Here is a 25,333-nt window from a genome sequence, read left to right on the forward strand (position 1 = left end):
AGAGGGAAGGCGTAAAATTACTCGTCACAGGGATTAAAACGGGCAGAAAGGACAAAGGGAGGAGACAGTCACACGGGTGGTCAGATAAAGCCTGATCTGCGGAGCACAGACAGGGATGAGTCAACATCAGGGTAACATTTCAGCTGCGCTGCATCCACTCAATCAATACAGATTTGCTGATGTGAACGCTGCAGTCTGAGCCATAACATTTCTTTTAGAATGGTGCATGAAAAAAACTGAATGATAATGAGTGCCGCAACACATTTTAGGAAAATTCTAAATAGCTCTTCTGTTATTTAGTGTGATGCTGTGAATAAGAGGACTCAGAGCAAGCAGGTGTGCTTACGTGCTTCAACAACAGACAGAGCAGTGTTAAAACATCAGCCATAAACAGCAGCAGATAACAACATGCGGGGACCCCAGAATCAAAGAAAGCTAACTGCCTATCCACACAGACAGGCACTCATCTCCTCTGTACGTGCCATCTGTGGGTCATCTACTTGTGCTTTTCCCAGGGGGCGACTGCTCTGTTTGACCCCAGTGTTATATCCCATAATTGCACAAAGTAATTTATGACCAGTGTGCTGGCAAATAAAAACTGAAAGGGCTAGAGGTCTGGCTCTATGCCCCTGTACAAAAAACACAATCTTGTAATGCAGTCTTTTTTTTCCTGCTGTGATTTGACAATTTCTGTTTTATTATTGTGCTGGGGCATGGACGTGTGTGAGGCACTGGTAAAACTCTTTGAATACTTTGGTTTTATTGATTCATTGAAGACATAAAAGCAGCCTAGTAAAGTCTGGCTAGAATGAAAGTCACAGTACATTTACTTTCATTATAATACCCACGAGCTAGTTCCTCTTTAATTCTGTATAATGTTTTGATGACAAGCAGTGAAAAATATTATGTCCAACCTTGTGGTTTTAAACGCCATTAAGTGTTCAGAGCTGAGCCAGTTTTCTTTCAAAGAATTCAATCAATAATCCAGGACAGGTTTTGAGGACCCCAGTGCTCTCCATACCAGTTTTTTGCAATGAATAATCTTTTTTTTTCATCATCCACAGCAGAGAGGCAGTGTGAGCTTTTTATTGAAGACCCCTAGTTCAGCTGCTGGGGTTAAAGTGTGAACCACACACACACACACACACTGAAGCCTGGACTGAGCAAAGCTGATGCTGGGCAGGAAAATGGAAGTTACTGATTCAGTGCAGCTGCTAAAAGCTATGAGATGCACACACAAAAGCCTCTGCTGTTGATCTCATGAATAAACGTTTCACGCAGCTAGAAGTGAGAGCAACTCAGAGGATACACCATCAGTGATACAATCAGGTGAGGGCAAACTATGCCGGCTGCTGTTCAACCGGCAACTTTGGGGCAGTCAAGTTGGAATCTTTTATATTCAAATTCGGTTCTGCAGTGCACATATGGTTTATGAACACAACGTGTAGGTTTAATTAATTAATTAACTTTTTCCATGCAGAAGAAAGAAACGTCCTTTTCAAACGCGCACAGTGCAGCGCATTGACACTTTATGACAAGCCGAAGAAACACTTAGGTTTAGAGTTAATCTAATAAAAATATTATCAGAAGACAGTTCAGTACTGTTAAGCTTTCTCTATCATAAAACCCTTTTGACGCTGGAAAAACACTGAATTGAGTATTTCTGGGTCTTTCAGTAAGCCAGTTTAAAGCTCGTTTTTGACCTTGGAACATCTGACAATATCTTAGCTATTGTTCTGCTTTGATGATTTTACATGATGACCTACATCACTACAACAGGATGTTTATTATATGTAAATATGTGTTAGTGTTTGGACAAAAAAAACACCAATTCAGAGGCTTCATTTATTTTTTTTAATGTAAACGTATCTTCTGACATTTTAAGTCATTAAATTAACTGGTGCAGTTCTAATCCATACAAACACGCATATATTTTCATACACAAACACAGACCCCATCTTTCACAAACCCAGTCACTATGGCAACATCAAGCCCTCTTCCTTCCTTCTCATTTGACTCTTAAGCTCTTCACTGATGCTATAAATCTGATGGCCGGAACCTCAGAGGACCGAAGCAAACCTCCAGCCAACAACCTCTAATAGCTTCTTCTTGTTCCCCTAAAGCTGTGAGGTCCTTTTGTAACATAACACCTACAATAAAGATGCCCCAGAGATACGCACTGATATATTACACTCCAGTAAATAGAGGCATGCACATCACGTGACACATATCACATCAACTTATCCAAGTGCATTTGCTCAGTGAAGCTCTCACTGACACTCACAAAAACCTGAGTTGTGGTAAACTACAGCTAAAGAATGTCTTCTCGGGAAAAATACTGTGCCTGATGAAATTATTACATTTCAGAGGCATCTGACTGAAAGACTGTACTGCCCTAATGGGTAAAAACAATTTGCGAATGAATTAGAATTTGAGGAAAAACAAGAAAAATATTTGCTTTTGTCTATAATTATTTTTAGATCCATTTAACTTGGGACAACTTTCAGGGCCCTGAGCCCCAGTTTGAAATACAGATTTTCATAAAGACTGCAACTAAGTATTATTTTCCTCATTGCCTTTTTAAATTAAATGTTTAGTCTTGGGCTGCATGTAATTAATTTTTTTTCCCATTAACTGTTTGGTCTGTAGCACTTTAAACCTCTGGGGGGAAAGGCTGAGTCAGGTTAAAAAAAAACATACACAAAAAACAGAATATAAACCTATGAAATCACCCATTTACCTTTAAAATACCTTTTCTCACAAAAGGGAAAAAAAATCAAAACTGAGAAAAGGTAATGTCTACAATAGTTTGCTTCTAACATGTCTGTTTATCAAGCACTTCTAGTTCATGGTAATGAAAGAGCAGCTGAAGAACTGAATTTATACGGGGCGACCGTGGCTCAGGGGGTTGGGAATCGCATCTGTAACCGGAAGGTCGCCGGTTCGATCCCTGGGCTCTCTGTCCTGGTCGTTGTGTCCTTGGGCAAGACACTTTACCCTACTTGCCTACTGGTGTTGGCCAGAGGGGCCGATGGCGCGATATGGCAGCCTCGCTTCTGTCAGTCTGCCCCAGGGCAGCTGTGGCTACAACTGTGGCTTGCCTCCACCAGTGTGTGAATGTGAGAGTGAATGAATAGTGGTATTGTAAAGCGCTTTGGGTGCCTTGAAAAGCGCTATATAAATCCAATCCATTATTATTATTATTATTATTATACGAGTATAAATATGATGTCTGGATTGTGCTAGGAGCTGATCTGCACTGCACAGTCACTGTCAGACTGTGCTGATTAAGAATCTAAAGGCACAGTGCAGTGAAGTCAGACAGTACCTAAACACAAGCAGTGGCTGGGCAGACAATTTTGAAACAGAAAATGAGTCATTAACATATTACCCATGTAAATAAATACAATAGATTTGGCTTTAATTACTGGTTTGCTTTTAAGGGGGATCTGAGAGGTTCATACCAAACCACATATGTACAGACAGATGCTGCATTTAAAACATCTATTAAGCTGAACAGATTTGTTGACTGATTAGTCGGTCTACAGGAAAATCATGAACAAAGTCAGCTTTGACCAAAGCTCAAAACTTAGTCTTAAAAGAGATCCAGATAGCAGACACGAGCCTAATCCATCTTACTATTGGAACAGCAGCAGAAAAAAACAAGAAAAATTGTACTTTTCTGCAGATTCTTTTTCTACTCTTTTTCTGGTTGAAACCACACTACACGAAAACAACTGGATCACAAAACAACACAACTCATCTACAGGTATTTAAGGAGAAGCTAAGTGAAAACTACATCATTTCATGTGTCACTTCAGCTCTAAAGGATGGAGGATGCAAACCTTTAAGGGTTTCCAAAACAGCCCTGCTTTCTCTCACGATCCCCAGTGAGGATCCTATCTGAGACACCAATTACCTTCTAGTTCACAGCAGAATCGAAGGCCCTGCTCTCTCAACCGTTTACCTAAAAGCCTGAGCCACTAAAAATATATTGAGATAGCTATAAGTGGATCCCTTCCATTCAGCGACGGAAATTATTACCTGGAGAGTTTGTCCAAACGCACAGCAGTTTTCAAAACATGCAGCAAAAGCACTCATCTGTTTTAATGTTGGGGTAATTCTCAGAGCAACTAAGATGAAATTAAAATTTTAATTGCATTCATCCAAAGCCAGACATAGATGGAGTAGCTTAGGATGTCTGAAGCCATATTCTAGGTTACAAAGGCTAAAGGGACACATAGAAAGAAATACTCAAGCCTAATTGCTTTCTTCCAATCGTCTAACATCGGCGGGGTGCACCAGATGTGACGTGCCAATCATGGAAAGTACAAATGACAACTGGAAGCAAACTGTTGTGTCTATTCCCACTGGGAATGACATATCCCTAATTATTCATACAAAAAGCAAAGACGGGCTAGGTTTTAGTCTAATTGATTACGTTAACAGAGATACTTCATCTGTCACCCTTCCTACAAAAATGGAGAGGGGCTGAACCACCAGCAGCAAATCAAATGAGTGTCACTAATTTTTCAGATAAACTAATCCAAGCTGGCACTCAAATGAAAGCTCTTTAACATGTGTGCACTCAGGCCTCCCTCTTTAAGTTTGTGGTCCTCAAACTGTGGGGCAGACCCCACTGTTGTGGTGAAGCATCAATTCATGATATATTACACTTGCTGGCAACTTCATTAACTACACCTTGTTAGTACTCAATTGGATCTCATTTTGCCAGCAGAACTGCCTTAACTCTTCTTGGTATAGACCCAAAAAGGTGGTGGAAACATTCCTCAGACATTTTGATCCATATTGAGATGATTGCATCACACAGTTCGTGCAGTTTTGTTGGCTGCAAATAGACAATGAGGATCTTCCATTTCTCCAAATAGCAAAGGTGCTCTGCTCCAAATTCTGACGCTAAAAATTAAGACTCATCAGATGAGACAAGGTTTTTCCAGTCTTCTGTTATCTGATGTTGGTGAGCCCATGCAAATTATAACCTTAGTTTGCTGTTCTTATCCAACATCTGTGGCACCTAGCGTGGTCTTCTGCTTTGCAGCCCATCTGCTTCAAAGTTCAATGTGTCGTGCACTCAGAGACGCTCTTCTGCATACCTTGGTTATAATAAGTGCTCTCCTTTCAGCTTAAAGTTAAAGGTTGTGAAAAAATCCCAGTGTCTACATGCCTAAATGGACTGAGCTGCTATCATGTCTTTAGTATTTTCATTACTGCTCCAGTCATCGTAGCTGAATAAACCTTCCTAATATTCACATAATAAGTTTATAGACAATACACTTTATTTTTCCAAAATGTGGGAAATTTCCTTGGTACAACTGCTAGAAGAATAGAATAAAAAAGGACAAAATACACATCTTAATAAGAGAAAAGTAATTTCAAATAAAAAAGAATAAAACAAAATAAATATAAATAACACTTTTTAGTGTCAAGAAATTTCACCCAGTTTGATGATGAGAAATGAGCTGCAAAGACTTCCTTATAGTAAACAACATGAGAGGCAAAGGATTTTGAATAAGCTTATAGACTCAAAGCAAAGCTCAGTCCACTGGATGGACAAGACTGTGCTTGGAAAAGAATTAAGGTTTAATCTTTAAATGTTTATTTGTAAAAAACAAAAATAAAAAAAAGCACAATTTCATCAATTCTCCAGAAAAGTGTCACAAATGCGGTGTTTTATCCAACTTTTAACTGTCAGATCTCAAGTGTTTACAATTATGGAGAAGATAAAACATCAGATCCTCAAATTGACAAATAATGTGTATAATTAATAAATAATTGACACTGTTGTCACCTAATTATTGGTTAATTAACTCACCAGGTTAACATATAGCAAAGGACATCTACCCACATGTACACAGTAAGCTTTCTGTAATGTAGAAGAAGTGGGGTTTTTTTTGTAAAAAAATAAAATAAAAGTGACTTTAAAAGAGTATTTTGGGAAATAATTACTTCAGGAAGTTCAAAATCAAATTAGCAGTACACCCTCGACATCTTTCTGGTAATGGATTAGAAGAGCTGCAGGCAACCCCAGTTGTCAGTTTAATACACAACTGTTCAGCCAGATATTAAAGCATATAGTAAATGGAGTGGTACTTCCACAGTGCCTTTCTACTCAATTCGGGCACTTCTCTACTTTTGGTAAGTCTCATTCAGCCAATCACGCACACATTTATACAGCACTTTTATCCTTACAGTATGAACATGTTTATGTAACTGTTAGTCCTCCTGGTAAAATGACAGACTTTGAAGTTTGCAAGATCAAACTGAGAAGGTTTCTAATAGCTGCCTTCAGAACCACAGGAAGTGAAAAAAGGCAAAACTGTTCTTTGAGTGTTTCTTTTTTTAATTGCACATTAAATTGATGTATGATGCACATTTTAATCTATGGTTCTTACACAACTTTTTCCCTTTTGCATTCTAGATGCACAGTCTCCAGTGGTCTGATCTCTCACGGTCTGTCTGTACAGCAGAGCCTACCAAAGATCTGAGTTCAGAACCGTGGACAGAGCTCACTAACACTTAGAGATGAGAGACTCTGCTCAGGGGGAGGTCAGCAGCCCTGTCTGGCCTGATTTACCACCAGCTGATCTCCAGCGATAAATCAAAGAAATGTGCTGGTCTGGAGGAAGCACGGGCTTTTGCCCAAGGACAAGCTTTTTACTTCAGACGTCCCTCCCTGCCCTCTGCAGTAGCCCGCACAGGCTGCTGCCGGCCGGCTCTCCAATGCTTCATGCACTTTCTTCACAGAAACTCCTACTAAGGACTCAGATTGTAGATGTGCTGATCTTTGCTCATTTTTATATGAATAAGTGTCATGAAGCAGCAGAACAGAGCAGCGGTGTTAGATACAAACTGCGGGTTTTAGGCACAGATAAGGGAGGCAAATAATAACAAATCTTAGGCAGACTTGTATTTCTTTTATAAAAAAAATAACTTTTAAATCTGTGGACTTTAATTGAATCTCGTTGGCAATCGTCGCGGTCGCTTGCTGCCTCGTTATCGCCGACAGCAGTAATATTTGCTCTGAATTAAGCTACTTCATCATAAAAATCAACCGCCGGTGGCTAGCTGTTGATAGCAGACACACGGTTATGAAAGAAATCAAGAATAACTTACGAATTTATACGAATTGATAATCCAGCTTCCTTTGAGCTCTCAAAATGTAATAATTCCGTTCATCACCCGAGACTGCCTCCTTTCTGTCGCCGGTAAACGCGCCGCTGAGAGGAGCCGCCAGATGGGGGAGGGTGAGACGGCTCAAATCAAACCAACCGTAACGGAGGGGTTGTTTTCCGGGAAGGTCTTTCAAAATAAATGCCCAATTTTCTTCTTCCTATTATTATTATTATCATCATTATCATTATTATTGTTATTGTTGTTGTTATTATTATTACAAAGTTTCCAGGAAACTGTGTCAAATATGTATAAGATGAAATCCTTGTATTAGAGAAGCTGAAAGCACATGTTTTCTATTTTTCACTGTACTAAGAACAAGTATTTTTGGACAGTGGCAAATTGCTGTTATCTAAATAATCTTATTTTTATTTCTTCTTTGATTACTCACTCTTGCAGACATGACTGCCACAAAATTATCATTCATTTATACCAAGCTTTTTGATGTAACTCAACTGAAAAAAATTCTAATTATTTGCTATATATTATACTGAATATACTTCATTGCCTGTGTGTTAACACACTGTGACTGTGTGTAGTCTGTGTAAAAATAAAGTAAAAATGGAGTAGAAATAGCCCATAATACTGTTTACTCTTAAAGGAAAAGTATGTATGTATGTATGTATGAAACAGACCAAATGTATTTCGAGTCAGGTTGGGAAAATACCCCGAGATTTTTACTTCTTTATTCTGAAAGAAGCTTCCATGCAAATAAATGGACTGCATACAACACATTTCTTGGGGTTATTGTTTTGTTTTGATTTTTAAATGCCACATCCCTTCAGTAAAAAAAAGGTCTGTCTGCTCTTATGCATATTTAAAAGTATTCCAGGTAGATATGAAGATTTTCTGCAGGAGTAACTTTCTTTTCTTGGAGGGCTGCATCTTGCTACCCAGGGTCCATGTTTCTGAAGCCTTTGAATCACTGCTGTGTAAAAAAAAAATCACTGTATTTATTTATTTATTTATTCATTATTTGTAATATTAATATTACAAATAAACAAAGTCATACAGAAGGAGAAGAAGCACAGAGCACTAGTGGATGATTTTGTTGAGTTTTGAAATACCCTTCACGTCTTTTTTAAACTAAGAAGAAGTCGCTGATCAGCTCGTGCAGCTGGTTTTAAAGGATGACCCCAAACTTTGCAGCTACATATTGAACACATGATACGTTTCCCCTCCACACCAGCAGAGGGCGAGCCTTTCCAGCCGGCCCGCGCCACAGCATAAACCTTCCTGATCGAAGAGAAACTTTCCTTCCGGCTCCGGTCCCTTAACAAGTGGAAAGGTAAAGTGAGACCCGGCGCAATAATCCAAATATATCTTCACCATCTCAGATTTTGTGAAATAAAAATAATCGTTTTTTCATTATTATTAAAATTATAAATGGAGACATATGCGTATTTTAGCCTTAAACGCCTCTCAGTCGTTGATATTCGGCTTAGAAGTAGAGAAGTAACCCCGGCTTCGGCGTTCACGAACGGTTGCCATTTTTCTCCTGTGACGCGGTCTAAAAGCTCTATTAGCTTTTAATCTCTATAAAACAGAGTGGCTGTTGATGTGAATGTGTCGAATTATTAAAGCGTCCGCTGATTGTCTCTTCAGCGATTTGATTTTCATTACTAGATGTGTCTTAGCACGCTAGCCAGTTAGCATGCTATTATTGAGGCTGCTGTAAGTATGGGTTGAGTTCCAGGGATCTGATGCACGTTGTCTCTTAATGCAGATGCTGATGCCCAAGAAGAACCGCATTGCTATCTACGAGCTCCTCTTCAAGGAGGGAGTCATGGTGGCCAAGAAAGACGTCCACCTAGCCAAGCATCCTGAGCTTGCTGACAAGAATGTACCCAACCTTCACGTGATGAAAGCGATGCAGGTGAGAAAGAACGAAGGTCCAGCTTGTAAAGTTCTCACCAAGACTAGAATTAACTGAGATGTAGTGACTGTAAATGGGCTCGTGGGCAGAAGAAAGTGGGGGAATGTGACAAAGTGATCATGAATGTGTTTTGAGCATCACTTAGGAGTTCTGGGTTTGTGTTTTTAAGTGGGAAGATGTCATTTGTCAGTCCAGATATCAAGTCCTGGTTGTGTACTTGTAAAAGTTGTTTAGTAGTTTGTACAGTACCATGCTGTACTGGACAATGTCCCCCTTACATGTTTGGGTTAGAGAAAGTTAAGGGATGAGAATTATATTTCTTTTCAGCAGTTAATTCTGAAGTGAAGCTCCTCTGCATCAAAAGGAGCCAATTTAGATGGTTTGGGCATGTTGTTGTTACACCTCTTAGGGAAGATTTTTGTTTAGGTGTGGTCCAGATTGGGGTGGCTAAACCCGAGGCAAATTCAGGATACTCTAGTTTGGGACTCTCTTCCTATCCTCCCAGAAGAGCGGGAGTGAGTGCAGATTTAGACTTTTCTTTTTATATTTATAATATAGAGCCGTTAAGAAGAGAGGAAGTAAGGGAATGCATGCAGAAAAAAGGACTTGGCTTGAAGGCGAACCTAGGCTGCTGCATTTAGTTCTGTGGCATGTGGTCATCTGGTACACCTATGAGTCCTCGATTTTATTTTGAGTTTACTGTGTAATGTATACAAGTGGCTGATGCCATCGCCACCTTGTGCATGGCGCTCACATCCCAGTGTTTTATGCAATGCCTGCCATAATGGAAACAAAATGTCAGGATCTGTCCCCTCTTTGTGTGTGCCCCACCTGTTTTTAATAGACTGTTTGATTTGGTCCACTGTTGTATGTGGGGAAAAAATCAGCATGTATCTGTTTATTTTTTATTTATTTATTTTTCTTTGGCTTTCACAGAGGATGTAACATTTAGCTGATTTTTACTGCCGTCACACTCATGGCAAATGGCATTTACAGTAGGATATTACTGATGTGTATCTTTTGTGCCCTTTCAGGTTTCGTAAAGTTGGGTGGCTGATTATTTGCTCTTTCAAACATTTTTCACATGGGTGTTGGTGTCGGCTCAGAATTTATTGCATCGGAGTTCATTTTATCTTTTGGAATGATTGTAGGGCAGTATGGTGTGTGGTGGTTAGCACTGTTGTGCACTTACTTGCTTTCTGTGCACTTACCTGAGCAAGAAGCCTAAAGATACTTTCTGCATAGTGCTGCCATACCAACCTAGATTTTGTACTGATTTATTGTGGTAGTCAGTATAATGTGGTAATTGTGCTTTTCCGTGCAGTCTCTGAAGTCCTGTGGGTACGTCAAGGAGCAATTTGCCTGGCGCCATTTCTACTGGTACCTCACCAATGAGGGCATCCAGTACCTGAGAGACTTCCTCCACCTTCCCCCTGAGATCGTGCCCGCCACCCTGCGCCGCCAGACCCGCCCTGAGACCGCAAGGCCCAGGCCCAAGGGTAAAACATCTATCATACATGCTTGTTTCTAATAAGTTTTGATTTTTCATTTCCTGAAGCCAGAAATACTAGTAATAGTATTTAATATGTTAATGCTTCCTGAGGTTATAAATTATATTGAAGCTGATTGTGAACTCAAAATCTGGTGCTCAAACACAGTTTTCCAGAAATCAAAGTTGCTAATCTAAACTTCAGCAGATTGTTTTAGATGTTCTGGATCCTGAGTGTGATCTGTTCTAAATAAGGTTTATTTTTTTCTCTTTATCAATGAAAATTTTTTGATTGACTTCTGAACTAGATCGTAACAATCTCATTTCATAATTTCCTTGCCTTTCGTTGAAGCTGAAGTTGCACTTTCAATTGGCATCTTCAATTGGATCTTATGAAAATATGCTAAAGAGGTTTCAGCAATTAAGTGCCACATAAAATGTTATGGTCTCCTCTTGCTGTTAGAGGGTGTTGTAAAGCATACAAATTTAAGTAGTTCATTAATAAACTCAAAAGAGGGACCCCAGAGTCCAAAGACTTATATCTAGTGAGAATTTTTAGCATTAAAATTAAAGAATTTTAAAGCCTATTGAATTTCCTCTTTTGGAAAGCCAGGAAAACTGGAGCTTAATGTTTTGTCATCTTTTTACCTGCAGGAGTGGAAGGAGAGAGGCCCGCCCGCCTTAACCGTGGGGAGGCTGACAGAGATGCTTACAGGCGATCTGCCGCGCCCCGTACGTATAACACCAACTACACTAGTCACATTATGAGTTGCTCATGTGGTCTTGTGAAGTTTACATGAATGATGCAAACTAAAATGGTAATTTTGGATCATTAAATCATACGGTGGTGTTATGCATTAATAAAATGTCTTGATTTTTCAGAGTGAAATGTGAAAATGCAGTGATGTGACCCATCACATGTTCCTATAGTTTGTCTACTCTTGTCTGAATGAGCACCTCAGTCCTCATTCTTATAGGCTGGTCACGCAGATATTAACACCAATAGTTGTAACCGCACAAAGCTCTGAAATTACCTGCCTCCAAAAAGTACAGGCATCTGCAGACATCCGAGTACCTCGATAAACTTTGAGTAGATTTGTATAAAATTTTACAGTTGGAGGGCCTCTAGTGGCTGTCTGAATCACTGCATGTAAAAACTTTACACTGGCTATGTCACCTTTAGATGGCGGTAGAAACCAATGCCCTGGAAAATGTTAAACGTTAATGGTAAATGTAATGTTGTAAAATGGTTTGTTTTAAGCCAAATCACAACCTGTTTCCAAACCAGTAGTGCTTGTGCCAAAACAAAAGTAAATGACATGTTAAATATGTTCTTAGGTGAGAATCTAAATCATGTTTCCTTTAGAAAACTGTTCTACAACAAAATGATCACAATGATTCAGATGAAATCATAACATGGGTAATGACATGTTATCAAATATATATTATTGAAAGGATTGAGCTTATATGACAAAGACAAAAATCAATGTATGTGGAGGATTTGGATTTTAAAAATGAGGCATATGAAGCTCCCATCACATCATTCTGATGTTCAGAAGGCAATTTGCTGGTGTGAACTTTAAACTTGTTTATCAAAAACATCTGCAAAGAAAACAACAGTAAAAATTATTATTACTGCCCCACCCCACCCCGTCTAATTTTGGTATATATTTGACATGTTATGGTGAAGTTTTAACAAGTTTGACATTTCTGAAAGTTACTGGCTGACCTCTTAACTCATAACTTCTCCTTTAGCTGGTGCTGACAAGAAGGCAGAGGCCGGTGCTGGAGCTGCCACAGAGTTCCAGTTCGTAAGTACATTTCCTTTGTTTCATGCGGGTATTTTGAGAAATGGGCTGGCAACAAAAACCTTGTCTTGATCTTGAATGTTTTTCTGTTATAAGAATTGTTTTCTACAGCAGAACAACAAAGGCACTCCTCCCTAAATTTGTGGGTGCGGTTTTACATGGGTTTTAAAAAGGAATGTCAGAAAGCTAAATGTGGTTTATACAGTGCAGCTGGAAAACTTGAACTTGTAGATTCTTGTATTGAACATGTTGGTCGACTGACAACATTTTTCTGTTGCAGAGAGGTGGCTTTGGACGCGGCAGAGGACAGCAGCCTCAGTAAATTTCACTCTCTCTTTGTGTACAATAAAGAAAATCCAAATACAACTCGGTCTGTTTGTGCTTTTCTTCTTAAAGTATTTTGTAAGATGAGCAGGCGAAAGTCCACATATGTTGGTTATAAATTTGAGCAATGTGATGGTGGACCAGCTCAGGATTAATTGAGTCTTAAAATACTTTGATAATTAATGAGTGTGTCAAGAGAGGTGCCACAGTGAGACTGAGATGGTGTCAAATGAAAAACAAATGCCTTTGTTTTTGGCAGGAAGTTAGTCTGGTGGGTAAATTGTGTGGAGGGTCATTTTTACAGTTATCTCCCTCACTGTTAGTCCACACAGAAAACATTAAGTGGTTATGGTAGCGTCAAGTTGAAATGATCTAGGACTCAATGACTCACCTGCATACTAAATTGGGCCTTTTTGCCAAAGTTATAATTAACCCAACAGAACCTTTTTACACTGAGGAAAATTTCTTTTTAAAGTTTTTAACATTGACTCTCATAGTTTTCCTGAAAGCAAAGATGGATCTGGGCTCTTGTGCGTGATGGACTGGTACCCTATCCAGGGTGTAGTGCGACCCTAAATTGGATAAGTGGAAGAAAATGGATGGATTGATTTTCCTATGTTGACAAAAAGTACTACCAACCTTGGAAAGGATGTCAATCTACCCTGATACTACTGCACTACTGAATACGTCAGGAACTATACTTGACCATGAGAAACCCAATTAGGTTGTAGCTGCTACTGAAGACTCAAAATGTTAACCAGCTTATCTTTTAATTTTATCTGGCATTTCTATGATGTTTCAACACAAATTTGACTTGACAAATCTGCTCATCAGATTTATCTAATGAAAGAAAGTCTTGATAGTCTTGAGATGTCCTGCTGCTGACATCTTGAAAGTAGACCTAACTCTTTTTGCACATGAGCCTCAAGAGTTAAAACAAACTGATGGGTGAGTTGGCTACAGAGTTACAATATTTCAGTTGTTGTAAATACCTACATACTCTACAAAGAGCACACTTGGAGACGTATTGAACACACACACACCAGCCTGAATGTGAAATACTGGTGTTTATTTGTTGGCACATTTATATTACAATCTTCAGTCTTCTCACACTGGTCTTATTCCACAGTCCCAAATGACAAAAGAGGAAAAAAAAAAAAATTCCAGTGACACATAGACCTTGAACACAAATACAGATATGCAACTTCAAGGCTGAGGTCAACGGTTCAAAAGTGAAGTTATCAAATTCAGAGTTTGTTTGGTTGTTTTTCAGAGATGGCAGCTGTCTTTTTTTTTTTTTTTTTTTAATTAACATATTTTTCCAGTCGTTTAGCAGGTGAAACGGTCATCATTGTGCTAAAGGAAAACTGAATGTTACAAATCCTCAGCTGCTAAGTGATGTGCTTTGTTTTATTCTTTTGCTTTGGCCACAAGATGGGGCCCAACTAACTGACATAGCAACACATTAATAAACCGTCCACTTTGGTAAATTAAATGAAGTGACTTTATCTGAAGCTCCAGTGGTTTCAAGTTAGGAAGCGTCATTATTTTAAAGAGGCAATTTTATAGCCAAGAAGTCCAAGAAAGGGTGAATGTGTTTGTACCATCTAATGATACCATCAGTCTAATGTGGAATTCAAGTGAAAACCTTTACTTCCAAATTTCCCGCTAGCACTCCAACCTAAATCAGTCAATTTGTGACAGAAACTGTTTGAATTTTAGTAAGAAGGGTTAAAAAAAAAAAAAAAAATTACAATAATCCTTTAGGACCAAAGCGCATTCTCTGGCTATCAGATTGCTGTGTTACCTATATACAAGACATCAGGTTGTCAGTAACAAGAGAAGACAAAACAAAACAAAACACAGGATAAGGAATAAGTGGTTATTAATAATTAAAAATGACTGGCTGTTTACTTGTGGAAATCCTCCTCACATTCATTTTGACAGTACCTGTCACCCGCATCAAACTAGAGAGCCATAGTTTATTAGGCTTTTGTTTTCTGCCATATGTAGTTTCATCCAGTTTCTATTTAATTGTACCTTTAGATGATGACTAAAAAGTCTAATCAACACAAAATCTCATTTCAAGTGCCAGGTAGAGCATCATAAAGCAAGACTTTGACCACCACACCTTTCTAAAACAGCAGTAAAAACAGTCCAAAGTCTCAGGCTGGAGGAGACTTTAGACCCTTTTCACCTTAACTGTCATTCAGAAGAGATCTGAGTTCCTGGATTATTGCAGGGCAGTGTTAGCAGCTGTGCTAGCATGTGGTGATTTCCACCATAATCATAAACATGGAAGAAAAGACTCAGTCCACCACTAAAAGCCACCCTGCTCTTTGTCTAGATAAACTTTGCTCCGCTTGCTTTCAGTTCTCATTTCCTATCAAAGGGTTTCTCATCAGATTGTGAATCATAAGACTGGAGTTTTCTGTGCATATTCATTGTTAAATACATAAGTACTGCCAAGTCTTCCAACAAACCCTAATGAAATCTTTTTAAATCTATGGGCATCAAATACTTTAATGTGGCTATAATCAGTTTTTTGTTAACATGATTTTTTTTAATGTAAACTGTTTCTCTTATGCAAGAATCAAAGACCTTTTGCCTATGTACTTAAACTCAACTTTACACTATTATTCAGCATCTTTTAGCTCCTTCTTGTGGTTTTCCAGCCTGCAGTCCCACATTGCCTGCATTTATGCAGTTGTAGCATAGTTTTCAGCTGCAGCTGCTTAGCAAAAACAGAGTAAACAGCCAGCTGGTGAAAGTAGTGGCGGGGTTAAAAACTAGTCAGAAAGAGATAAGGGAGAGCAAACAAAAGATTAATAAAAGGAAAAACAGAACTGAATGAAATTCACCAGTTAGAAAAAGACAACTCCAAACAAATGCAAATGTTTGTTGGATGTGCAAATTTTGTGTCCTATAAACTTGGAAGGTGAAATGTATCAGATTTGCTTATGCAAATTTTTCCAAATTTATCAATGTGGGAAAAAAAAGGCAGAACACCAAAGTGGGGAGATCAATGAAAGAAACCCTCTAGGGGAAAATTCACTGATTAAACCTAGTGGTACAGAGGAGGAAAAGACTCCAGGCTCTCCAACTCAGAATGCAGTTATACTTCATTTCATAGTTTGACTAAAGATGATAAACAAAAAAAAAAGAAAAAAAAAATCCTTGCCATTACCAATTAATTTTGGTCTAAAATAAAAACATTAAGGTTGTTACAATTTTCTATTATAAATAGGCTCTTTAATCTCACCCACAGCCACATTCCTTGTTCTTTAGCCTCTGATGTACTGAATGCTATCTCAAGAGAAAATTCCTCACAGCTTTAAAGCCAACGCAGTGAGTTCAATCAGGTTTTCCAGCCTCAATTGAAATGACATGTAGCACTCACAGATGTGTAAGAGGTGTTTTGTCATTTGTATTCTCATCTTTGATCTATACAGAAATAAACAATTTACAATAAAAACCTCTTACATGCTATCTACAGCGCCTCCAGTTTCACAGTATTGAGCCAGCTGCTTCACGCCACATCGCAGCCAAGTGACGCAGCTGAGCTAAAGAGACTTTTGCCAAACGTTAGAGAGGAGAAAAAAAAAAAAAAAAAGTATCCAAAAAGCATTTTACATGTTAAAAACAAGGTCTCAAACTGTACAAGGCTTGTTTGTTCTGCATCTTGCCAAAATCAGTTTGACATCAGTTTAATGTCAAGCAGGTGTTTTGAGTATTTTGGGGGATGCAGAATAAATACTAAGGAGGGAAGGTTTTTAAAAAAAAAAAAAAAAAAAAAAGTCATGACCATAATGAAAAGTGCCCGTTAAATTCATCTGTACTATGTTACAAACACAATGTAAACAATTGCTTTTAACCAAACTGAATGTGAGGAGTAAAATATGGAAATTGTTTTAATAACTTAAGTGATATGTGCTGCACTTTGAAATTACACAAGTCCATGATTCTGAAATCTACTATTTCCACCCTCTCAGTGTTTGGAGGAAGACTCTGTAGTCAGTCACATGAAAGCGTTTTAACAAAGAAAACAAAAAGGGATCAAAAAGAAAAGAGTGAGGACAAAGATGGTTTTTACATTGTCTGCTGACATTCTTTCAGTCACTGTGCAGCGCATATACATATATGCATATATGCATGCTCTGAAATTGAAACCTGTAGTGCTTGGCTAGCTTCCCAAATAGGAAAGAAACACAGCTGAAAACAGAAATGGAAAGAATATTGAAATTAAGGGGCCGTATCCTTCAGGTTAAAAAAAAAAAAAACACAAAACAAAACCACAAAAAAACATAACAAGAACAACTACAACAGGGAGAAGAGTGAAGAAAAGCCAAAAGACCTTACCCTGTCTGTCACACAGTCAGCATCAGGTCACTCGAGTGAGTGAAACGCAACAACAATAGCGCTCATGCAAGACAAGTCACTTCCCACAATTCTTTTCGTTCAGATACAATTTTTCCTATCCTTAAAACAGGGGAGGGAGTACACTTATTATGGGCACATTCATTCACAGAAAAATAAACAAACAAAAAAGAGATGGAGACATTAAAAAGACCACCAAAAGCCTTCAGCTTAAGCACTAAGTATACACTTTTACATTACAACAGTAAAAAGTAGTTCTTGCATTCAATAAACACCACGCTAAGGGTGTGTTAAGGAAAAGGGAATGAGGGGACACTTCATGCAGTTGTCAGTAAAAACAAAAACAAAAAAGAAGAGGGGTCAAAAATTACATTTACATTTACAAAGTGTTTTGGACTATTCATCCAACACTTGTTGAGTCTGCGCCAGATTTCTGGCACAAAGGAGTTGGCAAGGCAAACCATGTTACTGAGACAAAAGAAAGAAAGAGAGAAGAGAAGAGAAGAGAAGAGAAGAGAAGAGAAGAGAAGAGAAGAGAAGAGAAGAGAAGAGAAATAACACAAGTAAGAGCGCAGGTGGTGGCGAAAGCTCCTGGGGTATTCAGAGTTGTGGTTTTAGTTATCTGATCCCAGAAACAGAGCTCTGATTGATGCTGTAGGTAGGGGAGAGGTCCCCACCTATCGTGGTCACCAGTGGAGTTCCATTACTGGTCAGACAACTCTCCTGGAGAGCCTCAAAGTAGGTGGCCTGCACAGGCTTGTGACACTGCAACACTTGTATGGCATCGTCTATTTTAAACCATTCCCTTTTTCTCCCTGTTTTGCAGAAAAAGAAAGCATTGTGGAGAAGGTTAACATGCAAGAAAAAAAACAACACACGGGGGGAAAAAAAAAGTCATTATGAAAAATGGGTTTTGACTGATTATTAGTACTGTACACACAGCTAAAGTGAAAATCACAAGGGCAGGAACAAAGCTGGTTTTATAATCTTCCCCAGTAAACACACACTAAAAACTGTAATATCAGTAAGGCCAGGCAAACAAAAAAAAAAAAAAAAAAAAAAAAAGCTACAGTCAAGCATGTGACTGCCTGAGAACTTTGTCCGTATGATCCCCATTCTGACAAGTAAACAAACAGTGCTTTACCAATGTTGACTGAGTCCTCCCAGTCCTCCAGCACCTCCGTTACAATAAGAACATACACATAGGTCCTGTGTTTTCTCTCCTGGTTCTGTGGAAGAAAACATTTGCATAATTAACCAAACAGTAAGGTGACACTTGAAGACACCCCCCCAAAAAAGTCAACACACAGCAGCTCACCTCAAATATTCCCACCAAGCGACCTAAAGTCCCCTTCACACCAGCCTGTAAAATGAATGAAAAATGATGAAATGCTCAGTAAATACTGTCACAGGATGAAGTCACAACAGATGATTAAAGGCTTTTCGTTCAATATGAAGAGATTGAGGTCTACGCAAAAACACTTGTATAATTGAATGCACTCCAACAGCCTAACAATAAACACCCATTTGAACCTCATAGTGTTTAGTTGAAATAGTTTCAAATAGAGCTGATTTAATTTGTACGGTAATTGGAAATTGTGTTTGTTGTGCACTGGATTACATTACATCATGAGATTGTGTTTATCCCCACACATTCACTCCATCTAAATCCTGGATTGTGGTTTTTGCGTCCACAAAATAAAAACAATATACAGCATATACAAAGACTGAAGTCATGTTCTGCATGCACTTTCCTGCAACGAGGCACATTATTTAGGGCTGTAAAACAAAAACAATCGGGGATGTTCTTGTACACTAACTTAATAGGCAAGAGAGATTTTTAGTAGATACACTTATCGTATCCATTTGAAAATTTGACTTCCTTTGAGTTATGGCATTTACAAGATTGTCTGAAAATTTGACCTATGACCTTGCCCTTGAGATCAAGGTAACATATTCAATCTCATCCAAGATTTTTAGCACATACCTATGGCATCAATTTGAATATCCTACATTGCTTTGTTCTCAAGTTATCTCATTCACAAACTTGGGAGTCCACATTGCTGTTTAGTGTCCACTGGCACTAGTGTTGCACGTTGTCTTTTGCTTCGGCTGAGTGTTGCACATTAAAGACATATTAGCCTCACTGACAGAAATTTTCACTGCTGACAAGCCAGGGCAGCAATGTTCAACTGTCCAGTCAACTGATTGTGCACATTCCTACAAAATACAGTCATGTGAGTCTTGTGAAAATCGAAGTACACCCTTACTGCCTCCAAAGGAATTAAGAGGGTAAGCAGAAGCCAGGTGCTACTAATTAAGTGGGTATGCAAGTGTGAAGAAGTTTGAACAAGTATGGGTTGTTTGGAAGGGTTGCCAGGAGAAAGCTTAATCTCTGTAAAAAGAACATGGCAACACAACTTGGGTTTAGGTTTACAAAGTTGCATATGAACAAACCACACACTTGTGGAACAATATCCTTTCAACAGATGAGACCAAAGTGAAGATTTTTATTACCATAATACAAAACGCCACATTTGGATAAAACCCAAACACAAGATATCAGCACAAACCTCTGATACCACTAACAATCCAACAATCCAATCCATCCCAACAATGGACTCTTCTCACTGTTGAGGTCTGGGAAGCGCTTCCGCTCCCTTAAGGCCAAAACAGAGAGAATGAGGAGGAGCTTCTTCCCCCAGGCTATTCGGGGCCTGAACCAGGTGTAGGACTGGACTCTCCCAAACACGTCACTATAAGACTGGACTCTCACACACGTCACCACACGCACCACCACACATTTCCTATAATCCTATAATTCCTATAATTTATAATCCTTATCTTTATAATCTCTTCTGCTATTTGCACATTCTTTACTGTAAATTCCTAAGTTAATTTGTAAATTTTTGTAGTAAACTGTAAATTGTAAATATTGTAAAACTTTTCTTCTGTCATTTAATGGTCGGGCATTGTACAGCTACAAGCATTTCACCCCCATGTCATACTGTGTATGGTTGTGTGTGTGTGTGACAAATAAAAATTTGAATTTGAATTTGAATTTTTGAATTTGAATTTGAATAACAATGCCTAAAACTTGGCCAAAATTGGGTCATGCAACAGGACAATGATCCAAAGAATACCAGCAGATCTACAACAAATTTACAAAGAAAGGACTCAAGGTGTTGCAATGGAACAGTCGAAGTCGGGACCTCAACGTGACAGAATCATAAGAGATCTGTGCATAGAAAATACCCGCAAACCTCAATGAGGTGAAAAAACTTTGTAAAGAAGAGTGGGACCAAATTCCTCGACAATAATGTGAAACTGACAAAGTCAAACAGAAAATGATTACTTGCTGCTGTGTACTTATTGCTGAGCGTACTTCAGTTTATCGCAGGACTGCTTAGTCCGATGAAAACTCTTTTCATATGACTGTATGTCATATGACATGTTGTTCTTCTTTTGATTACACTGTAAAGCATGCTTTTGACAGCTGTCCAACAGTGTCAGGAGCCACTAGCATATATCTTGCCTCCTTTAGCTTTAACACAAGCCAAAAAAAGAAAAAAAGTAGAGAAAAAACAAAGCAAAACAAAAACAAGGTTTTTGCTGCCTCAACTTCAAAACCAGTTTGTTTTATTTTTTCCTAGAAGGGATTGGTTTCCAAGTTTCTCTTTAGATACCATGTTATCATTACCCAACTTCGCCCAACAGATAACACACTTGGGCTAACAGTCGTTGACATTGCTGGTCCAGCAGAAGTCATATGACAGGTATTTTTCACCCATCTCCCCTTAACTGTAAACTTTGTTTTCCCACAAAACAAAGCACTATATTTTCCCCCTATTAGGCTCCCATATATGCAAATTGCCAGGGATTTGGCTCTCGTTTTTTTTTTTTTTTTTTTGTAGTTCTAAACTGCAAAAATTTATGATCCTCACAAACAAAAACAAAAAGAATTGGTGCACCACTTGGAAAACACTCTCCTAGCTGAAAAAGCTAACATCACTAAAAAAGGGATCAATTCACAAAGTAGGTCAATGTCAGGTTCCCCCCTCATAATGACTGGACATAAATTACTTCTACAGCAATGAAATTACTATTAAACGCATTGATAATTGTCATTGATTTCTTCTGACAAAATGTTTAACATTAATCAAGCAACTGACAAAATAAACAAAAACAAAACAATAATATAGTGAGGAAAAAACAAATTCACAATCTGTCAGAGCCCAGTCTCGGATGTCCAACTACTAGTCAAAAACACTAAACTACATAAAACATAATATTCAACAAAAACAGAAAAACATTTTTCAGAGGCTGAAGCCACAGTTTTCTTGGAAAGTGCCAGATTAGTGGGGGAAAAGGTTCCTGATTTACTGATCAACTGATTTTTAAAATTGACTTATTATACATCTGAAAAATAACCCTCTCTCAACTTTTGGCACTTTTTGACAGCCTCTCTCTCAAAATCGTTTTTAGTTTTGTCATGTAAAAGGTCAGGGAAAAAAGCAGATGAATAAAAACTTTGCAAGTTATTATACCTTTTCTCACAATCCTAAAATCAGAGCCATATAAATGTCACAACCTTTCTGTCATAGAGAAACTTTAAGGTCTCTGAGAGCTTAATATTGTTGAGAAAATTTTAACACCAAAAATCATCTCCAAGATTTTAACTCCCAGAGGTTAACAGTAGGTCAGGTTTTGATACAGCACCAGGCCTCTCACTGACATCTCTGCAGCTTCTTCCTCAGTTTCCAGTTTCACTCTATAAATAAATGTTGACTCCACACACTGTACCAATTGCACTCCTAAGGCCTTCAGCTTGATCATATGGTAAAGAGCAGGCACACCACTAGAAACTCCAAAGACGAGCCAGGGATTAAGTAATAGGCCAAAAGTCAACCTGTTTGTTTTTATGAGATGGAAAAAGTCTCCCAGCTCTGGCATTCATGTAACACAAGACTACTGGGCAACACTTGGGAAGAGGATGTACAGCTGAGACTTCGTTACCAGTTATGCAATGCGTCTTCAGGTTGCAGGGTCGGGGTGCATCTCCAAGATACAAGGATTAACAGAGATAGTGAACAGTCTAACAAAGAAACCCTCTGTAAATTTTGGCTTGCTACTGCATGCCTTGTCTTCACTCTCATCCCTGGAGATACTCCAAACCAATAAGCATAAGCAATCACTTATCACTCATACGGTGATCAGAACAGGCTCACCAGGATTAGGATATGTCCTATTACACCATCGTCCAATAAAAGGCTTAGAAAGCCAGTGTAGTTGGTGATGTATCAAGCAGCACTCAGTCACCACAGAGTTTCTGAATGTAGCCTTTTAGCACATAAGGAGCCTGAGCAGTGATGTGACATTGCTTTTGACCCTGTGGAAATTTGCTGGCAGGCCTAAGTGTCCTGCAACCACCAAAGCTACCAATCAGCAGGAGCCAGGATAAGGGATGATATCAGCATCCATCAGTGTGACGGATCACACAGAGAGGATAGGCTTTATAAGGTCAGCGGCCCACTAGGAGCCAACCGCCGGGTGAGATTCAGTGTCTTATGTGCCCTGTGTCCATTCTGATCAAAATATCCAAAGGATGAACAGCATGCAGAGTGGAAGAATACCTGATTTAACAAACAGGCGTAGGCAGTATAAATAGGATATTGATTTCCAATTAGCTTCAGAACTGTTTACTAATTACTACCCATCCACCCCAATACAGAACAACAAAAACAACATGTTGTGTCCTCCAAGCTGCCCTTGTAATGTGACCACTACTGTATACTAATATATATAGCTACGAGAAACTTACAAACAATAAAACTCAATTGTTGTCATTTTTTGCGTTTGTGTGACTTGACTGTACTGCAGTCAAACTGCTGTGCAGCCAGTGTTCAATCTCTGTGTGACCTCCTTTGACACCTAAAGACTGCTTTGTAACATGATGCTATGATACAGCTTACATGTTGCTAGGCTCTCTCTCTTACTGTCCATGCAAACAGGATGACTGCATTGACAAAATGGATTTTGAGAACAAGGTATCAGGCTCAGTGTTAAATACAGACAAGTTAACAGAACTGTAATACAATACATCTTATGAGTCTATACTCAAACAAATTTGCCACACTTTCTGAGAATTATATTTCCAGCTACTGACATTTCTGAAAAGGATCACGTTAAGGTTCCCAGTACGCAGTATACATAGAGACAACATCTGTCACTTGGAAAACCAAAGAGAAAAGGCCATCATACTACAGGCTTAAATAAGATATAACAATATTGAGTGACACAACCAACCTCTTCACACACTTCTCGAGCTGCTGCAACATTGGGCTCCTCTTCGGGCTCCATTCCCCCTCCAGGAACTATCCACTTGTCAGGATGTCGACTACTGCTCACCAGTAGCACCTGCAAAACACCCCATACAATACTGGTCAGGTATGACAGTCCAACTCTGAGTTACTGTTCACATAATATCAACTGGGACATCGAAAAATACAACTCAAGAAAAATGGAAATGATAACCCATTGGGTTTAAGATAACTAATACTTTTATTACTGTCAATAAATCATAGCTAGTGAACTAGTTTAGATGTTGGGTTCTTAGTGGAGATGAGCTGTGGAACCCCTGGCTGCCAGTCAAATAATCTACAGTCTTAGGTAAAAGTTTCCACTTTGGTGCTGGTAATGCTGATACGTTTCCTGTAATCAACAACCCCTGTCTACACAGTCTGGCCTTTACTTTAACCAAAATGAGGAATTGGTTTGGTCCCATCTCCTCCCCTAGAAAAATGTAAGTACAAAGACATCTTTGTGTCTCCTTTTGACTGTACGTGAGCGTCCCAAATCGCGACTGAGCTCAAGTAATCCACAACACGTTTTCGCTTTTTCTGATACGGCTAGATAGGAGCGATAAATACACAAATAGCATTAATAAGCGATGTTGTAAAATATGCACACAGGGCTCGACGCTTCCATTAAGCTGGTGCTCCAAATATCAACAGTGTCAATTTCGCAAACAAACTAATCAAAATACACAAGTGATACAAGCCGGCTATCACTGCCAGAGTCATCTTCTGGCTTAAACTAGGATAGCTACTAGCTACATAGCAGTACAATGTTTGGCTAGTAATACCAGTTGCATTAACACAATACACTTAGCTCGCCAAACTATCTGTAACGCGAGCAGATACATATCTTAGCTGTCGCTTTAAATACTAAATATTCTCTGTCCATCCGACAGCTGGTAGTGATAGAGTCAGCACTCACCACAGCCTGTACTGTGGGCTGTGGTTGCTGGCCGATAGCCGGCTGCCCACGGCAGCAACCCGGGTAGTTAGCAAGCTAACGTTAGCATTAGCGCGGAGCTAGTAAGTCTGGTCATAACCGAGGCTGCTATCTGCACTGCTAAAGAGGCTTACATAACACTCGAGTAAGTACCAGCTAAAAAATAGTGAATAATCAAAACGTCGGGAGTCGACACGAGAATAAAATAAATCATTTTCCAGCTGGGATAAAACCAAAGCCGTGTTGATAAACGTCTCGATCTACACACAACAGAAAAGGCTGGATAAAACCTACGGATGCTAATATTAGCTTGGCCCTCCAGACAGTTCACATCACCGAACTCACCTCCTCCTCGCTCTCGCTCCTGAAGCACAGGCAAGCGGCCCGCTTCTTGTAGCCATCCCCGTCGTACGTCCGGGTTTGGTTTGACTTGAGCTTCATCATTTCGGGAGCGTAAAAGTTCAAAAGTACAGCTATATTTGCCACTTATAAAGACGATGGTTGTAGACGCAAAGTCCTCCTACGGGGAACCTCGGCGTTTTACTTAAAAGAAATAACTTCTTCTTCGCTTCATTTTCACAAACCTGGGAACATCTACGGCACGGTCGCCATTACAAGGAGCCGCTACGCCCACGACGTAGTTTAACCATTAATAGCTTGGCGAGCGTAAGAAATTTACCTATCAAGGGTTGAAGAATTAGGGCAACGAAGCGTGGGGGGAAAACGCAGCACCACGCTCTGACTGGAGTGAGCCGGTAAAGGGAACTGGCACTTGAGGCTCCAACTAGATGGCCCGGTCTACTTATCTGATGCCGATATTAATTTATATGACTTTTTTATTTGGGGAAACATCGTATTTAGCGTAATCAAATTAGTTTGCTGCTCACATTAGAAAAAGAGACACCAGGTTAATTCATCAGTTTCAGCACCGCAGGTAATGGACAGCGCAGGAATGGCCCTCAAAATAGATCC

At 39.1% G+C, this 25,333-nt stretch overlaps 3 protein-coding genes across 3 annotated transcripts in view; 1 reads left to right on the plus strand and 2 right to left on the minus strand.

Moving 5' to 3' along the window:
* Positions 1–7,305, minus strand: part of pacsin1b (protein kinase C and casein kinase substrate in neurons 1b) — a 32,657-nt gene extending 25,352 nt beyond the window's left edge. Inside the window, exon 1 of the mRNA XM_040006340.1 lies at positions 7,135–7,305. The gene's annotated coding sequence lies outside the window, so the exon portion shown is untranslated. The remainder of the gene's footprint in view (positions 1–7,134) is intronic.
* Positions 7,306–8,350: 1,045 nt separating this feature from the next.
* Positions 8,351–12,730, plus strand: rps10 (ribosomal protein S10). The gene is made up of 6 exons (XM_040006361.1): positions 8,351–8,479; positions 8,918–9,067; positions 10,392–10,566; positions 11,211–11,288; positions 12,312–12,367; positions 12,645–12,730. The coding sequence occupies exons 2-6, from the start codon at positions 8,918–8,920 to the stop codon at positions 12,684–12,686; spliced, it is 501 nt and encodes a 166-aa protein (XP_039862295.1). The 5' UTR covers positions 8,351–8,479; the 3' UTR covers positions 12,687–12,730.
* Positions 12,731–13,738: 1,008 nt separating this feature from the next.
* On the minus strand, positions 13,739–25,060 carry nudt3b (nudix (nucleoside diphosphate linked moiety X)-type motif 3b). Its single transcript, XM_040006353.1, has 5 exons — positions 24,707–25,060; positions 23,372–23,482; positions 18,384–18,428; positions 18,210–18,294; positions 13,739–17,880 (listed from the first exon to the last, which is right to left on the minus strand). The coding sequence occupies exons 1-5, from the start codon at positions 24,803–24,805 to the stop codon at positions 17,684–17,686; spliced, it is 537 nt and encodes a 178-aa protein (XP_039862287.1). The 5' UTR covers positions 24,806–25,060; the 3' UTR covers positions 13,739–17,683.
* Between the last annotated feature and the right edge of the window lie 273 nt (positions 25,061–25,333).

Source organism: Simochromis diagramma, unplaced genomic scaffold (assembly GCF_900408965.1).
Source record: "Simochromis diagramma unplaced genomic scaffold, fSimDia1.1 OVJJ01000320.1, whole genome shotgun sequence".
In the NCBI taxonomy this organism is placed as follows: Eukaryota; Metazoa; Chordata; class Actinopteri; order Cichliformes; family Cichlidae; genus Simochromis; species Simochromis diagramma.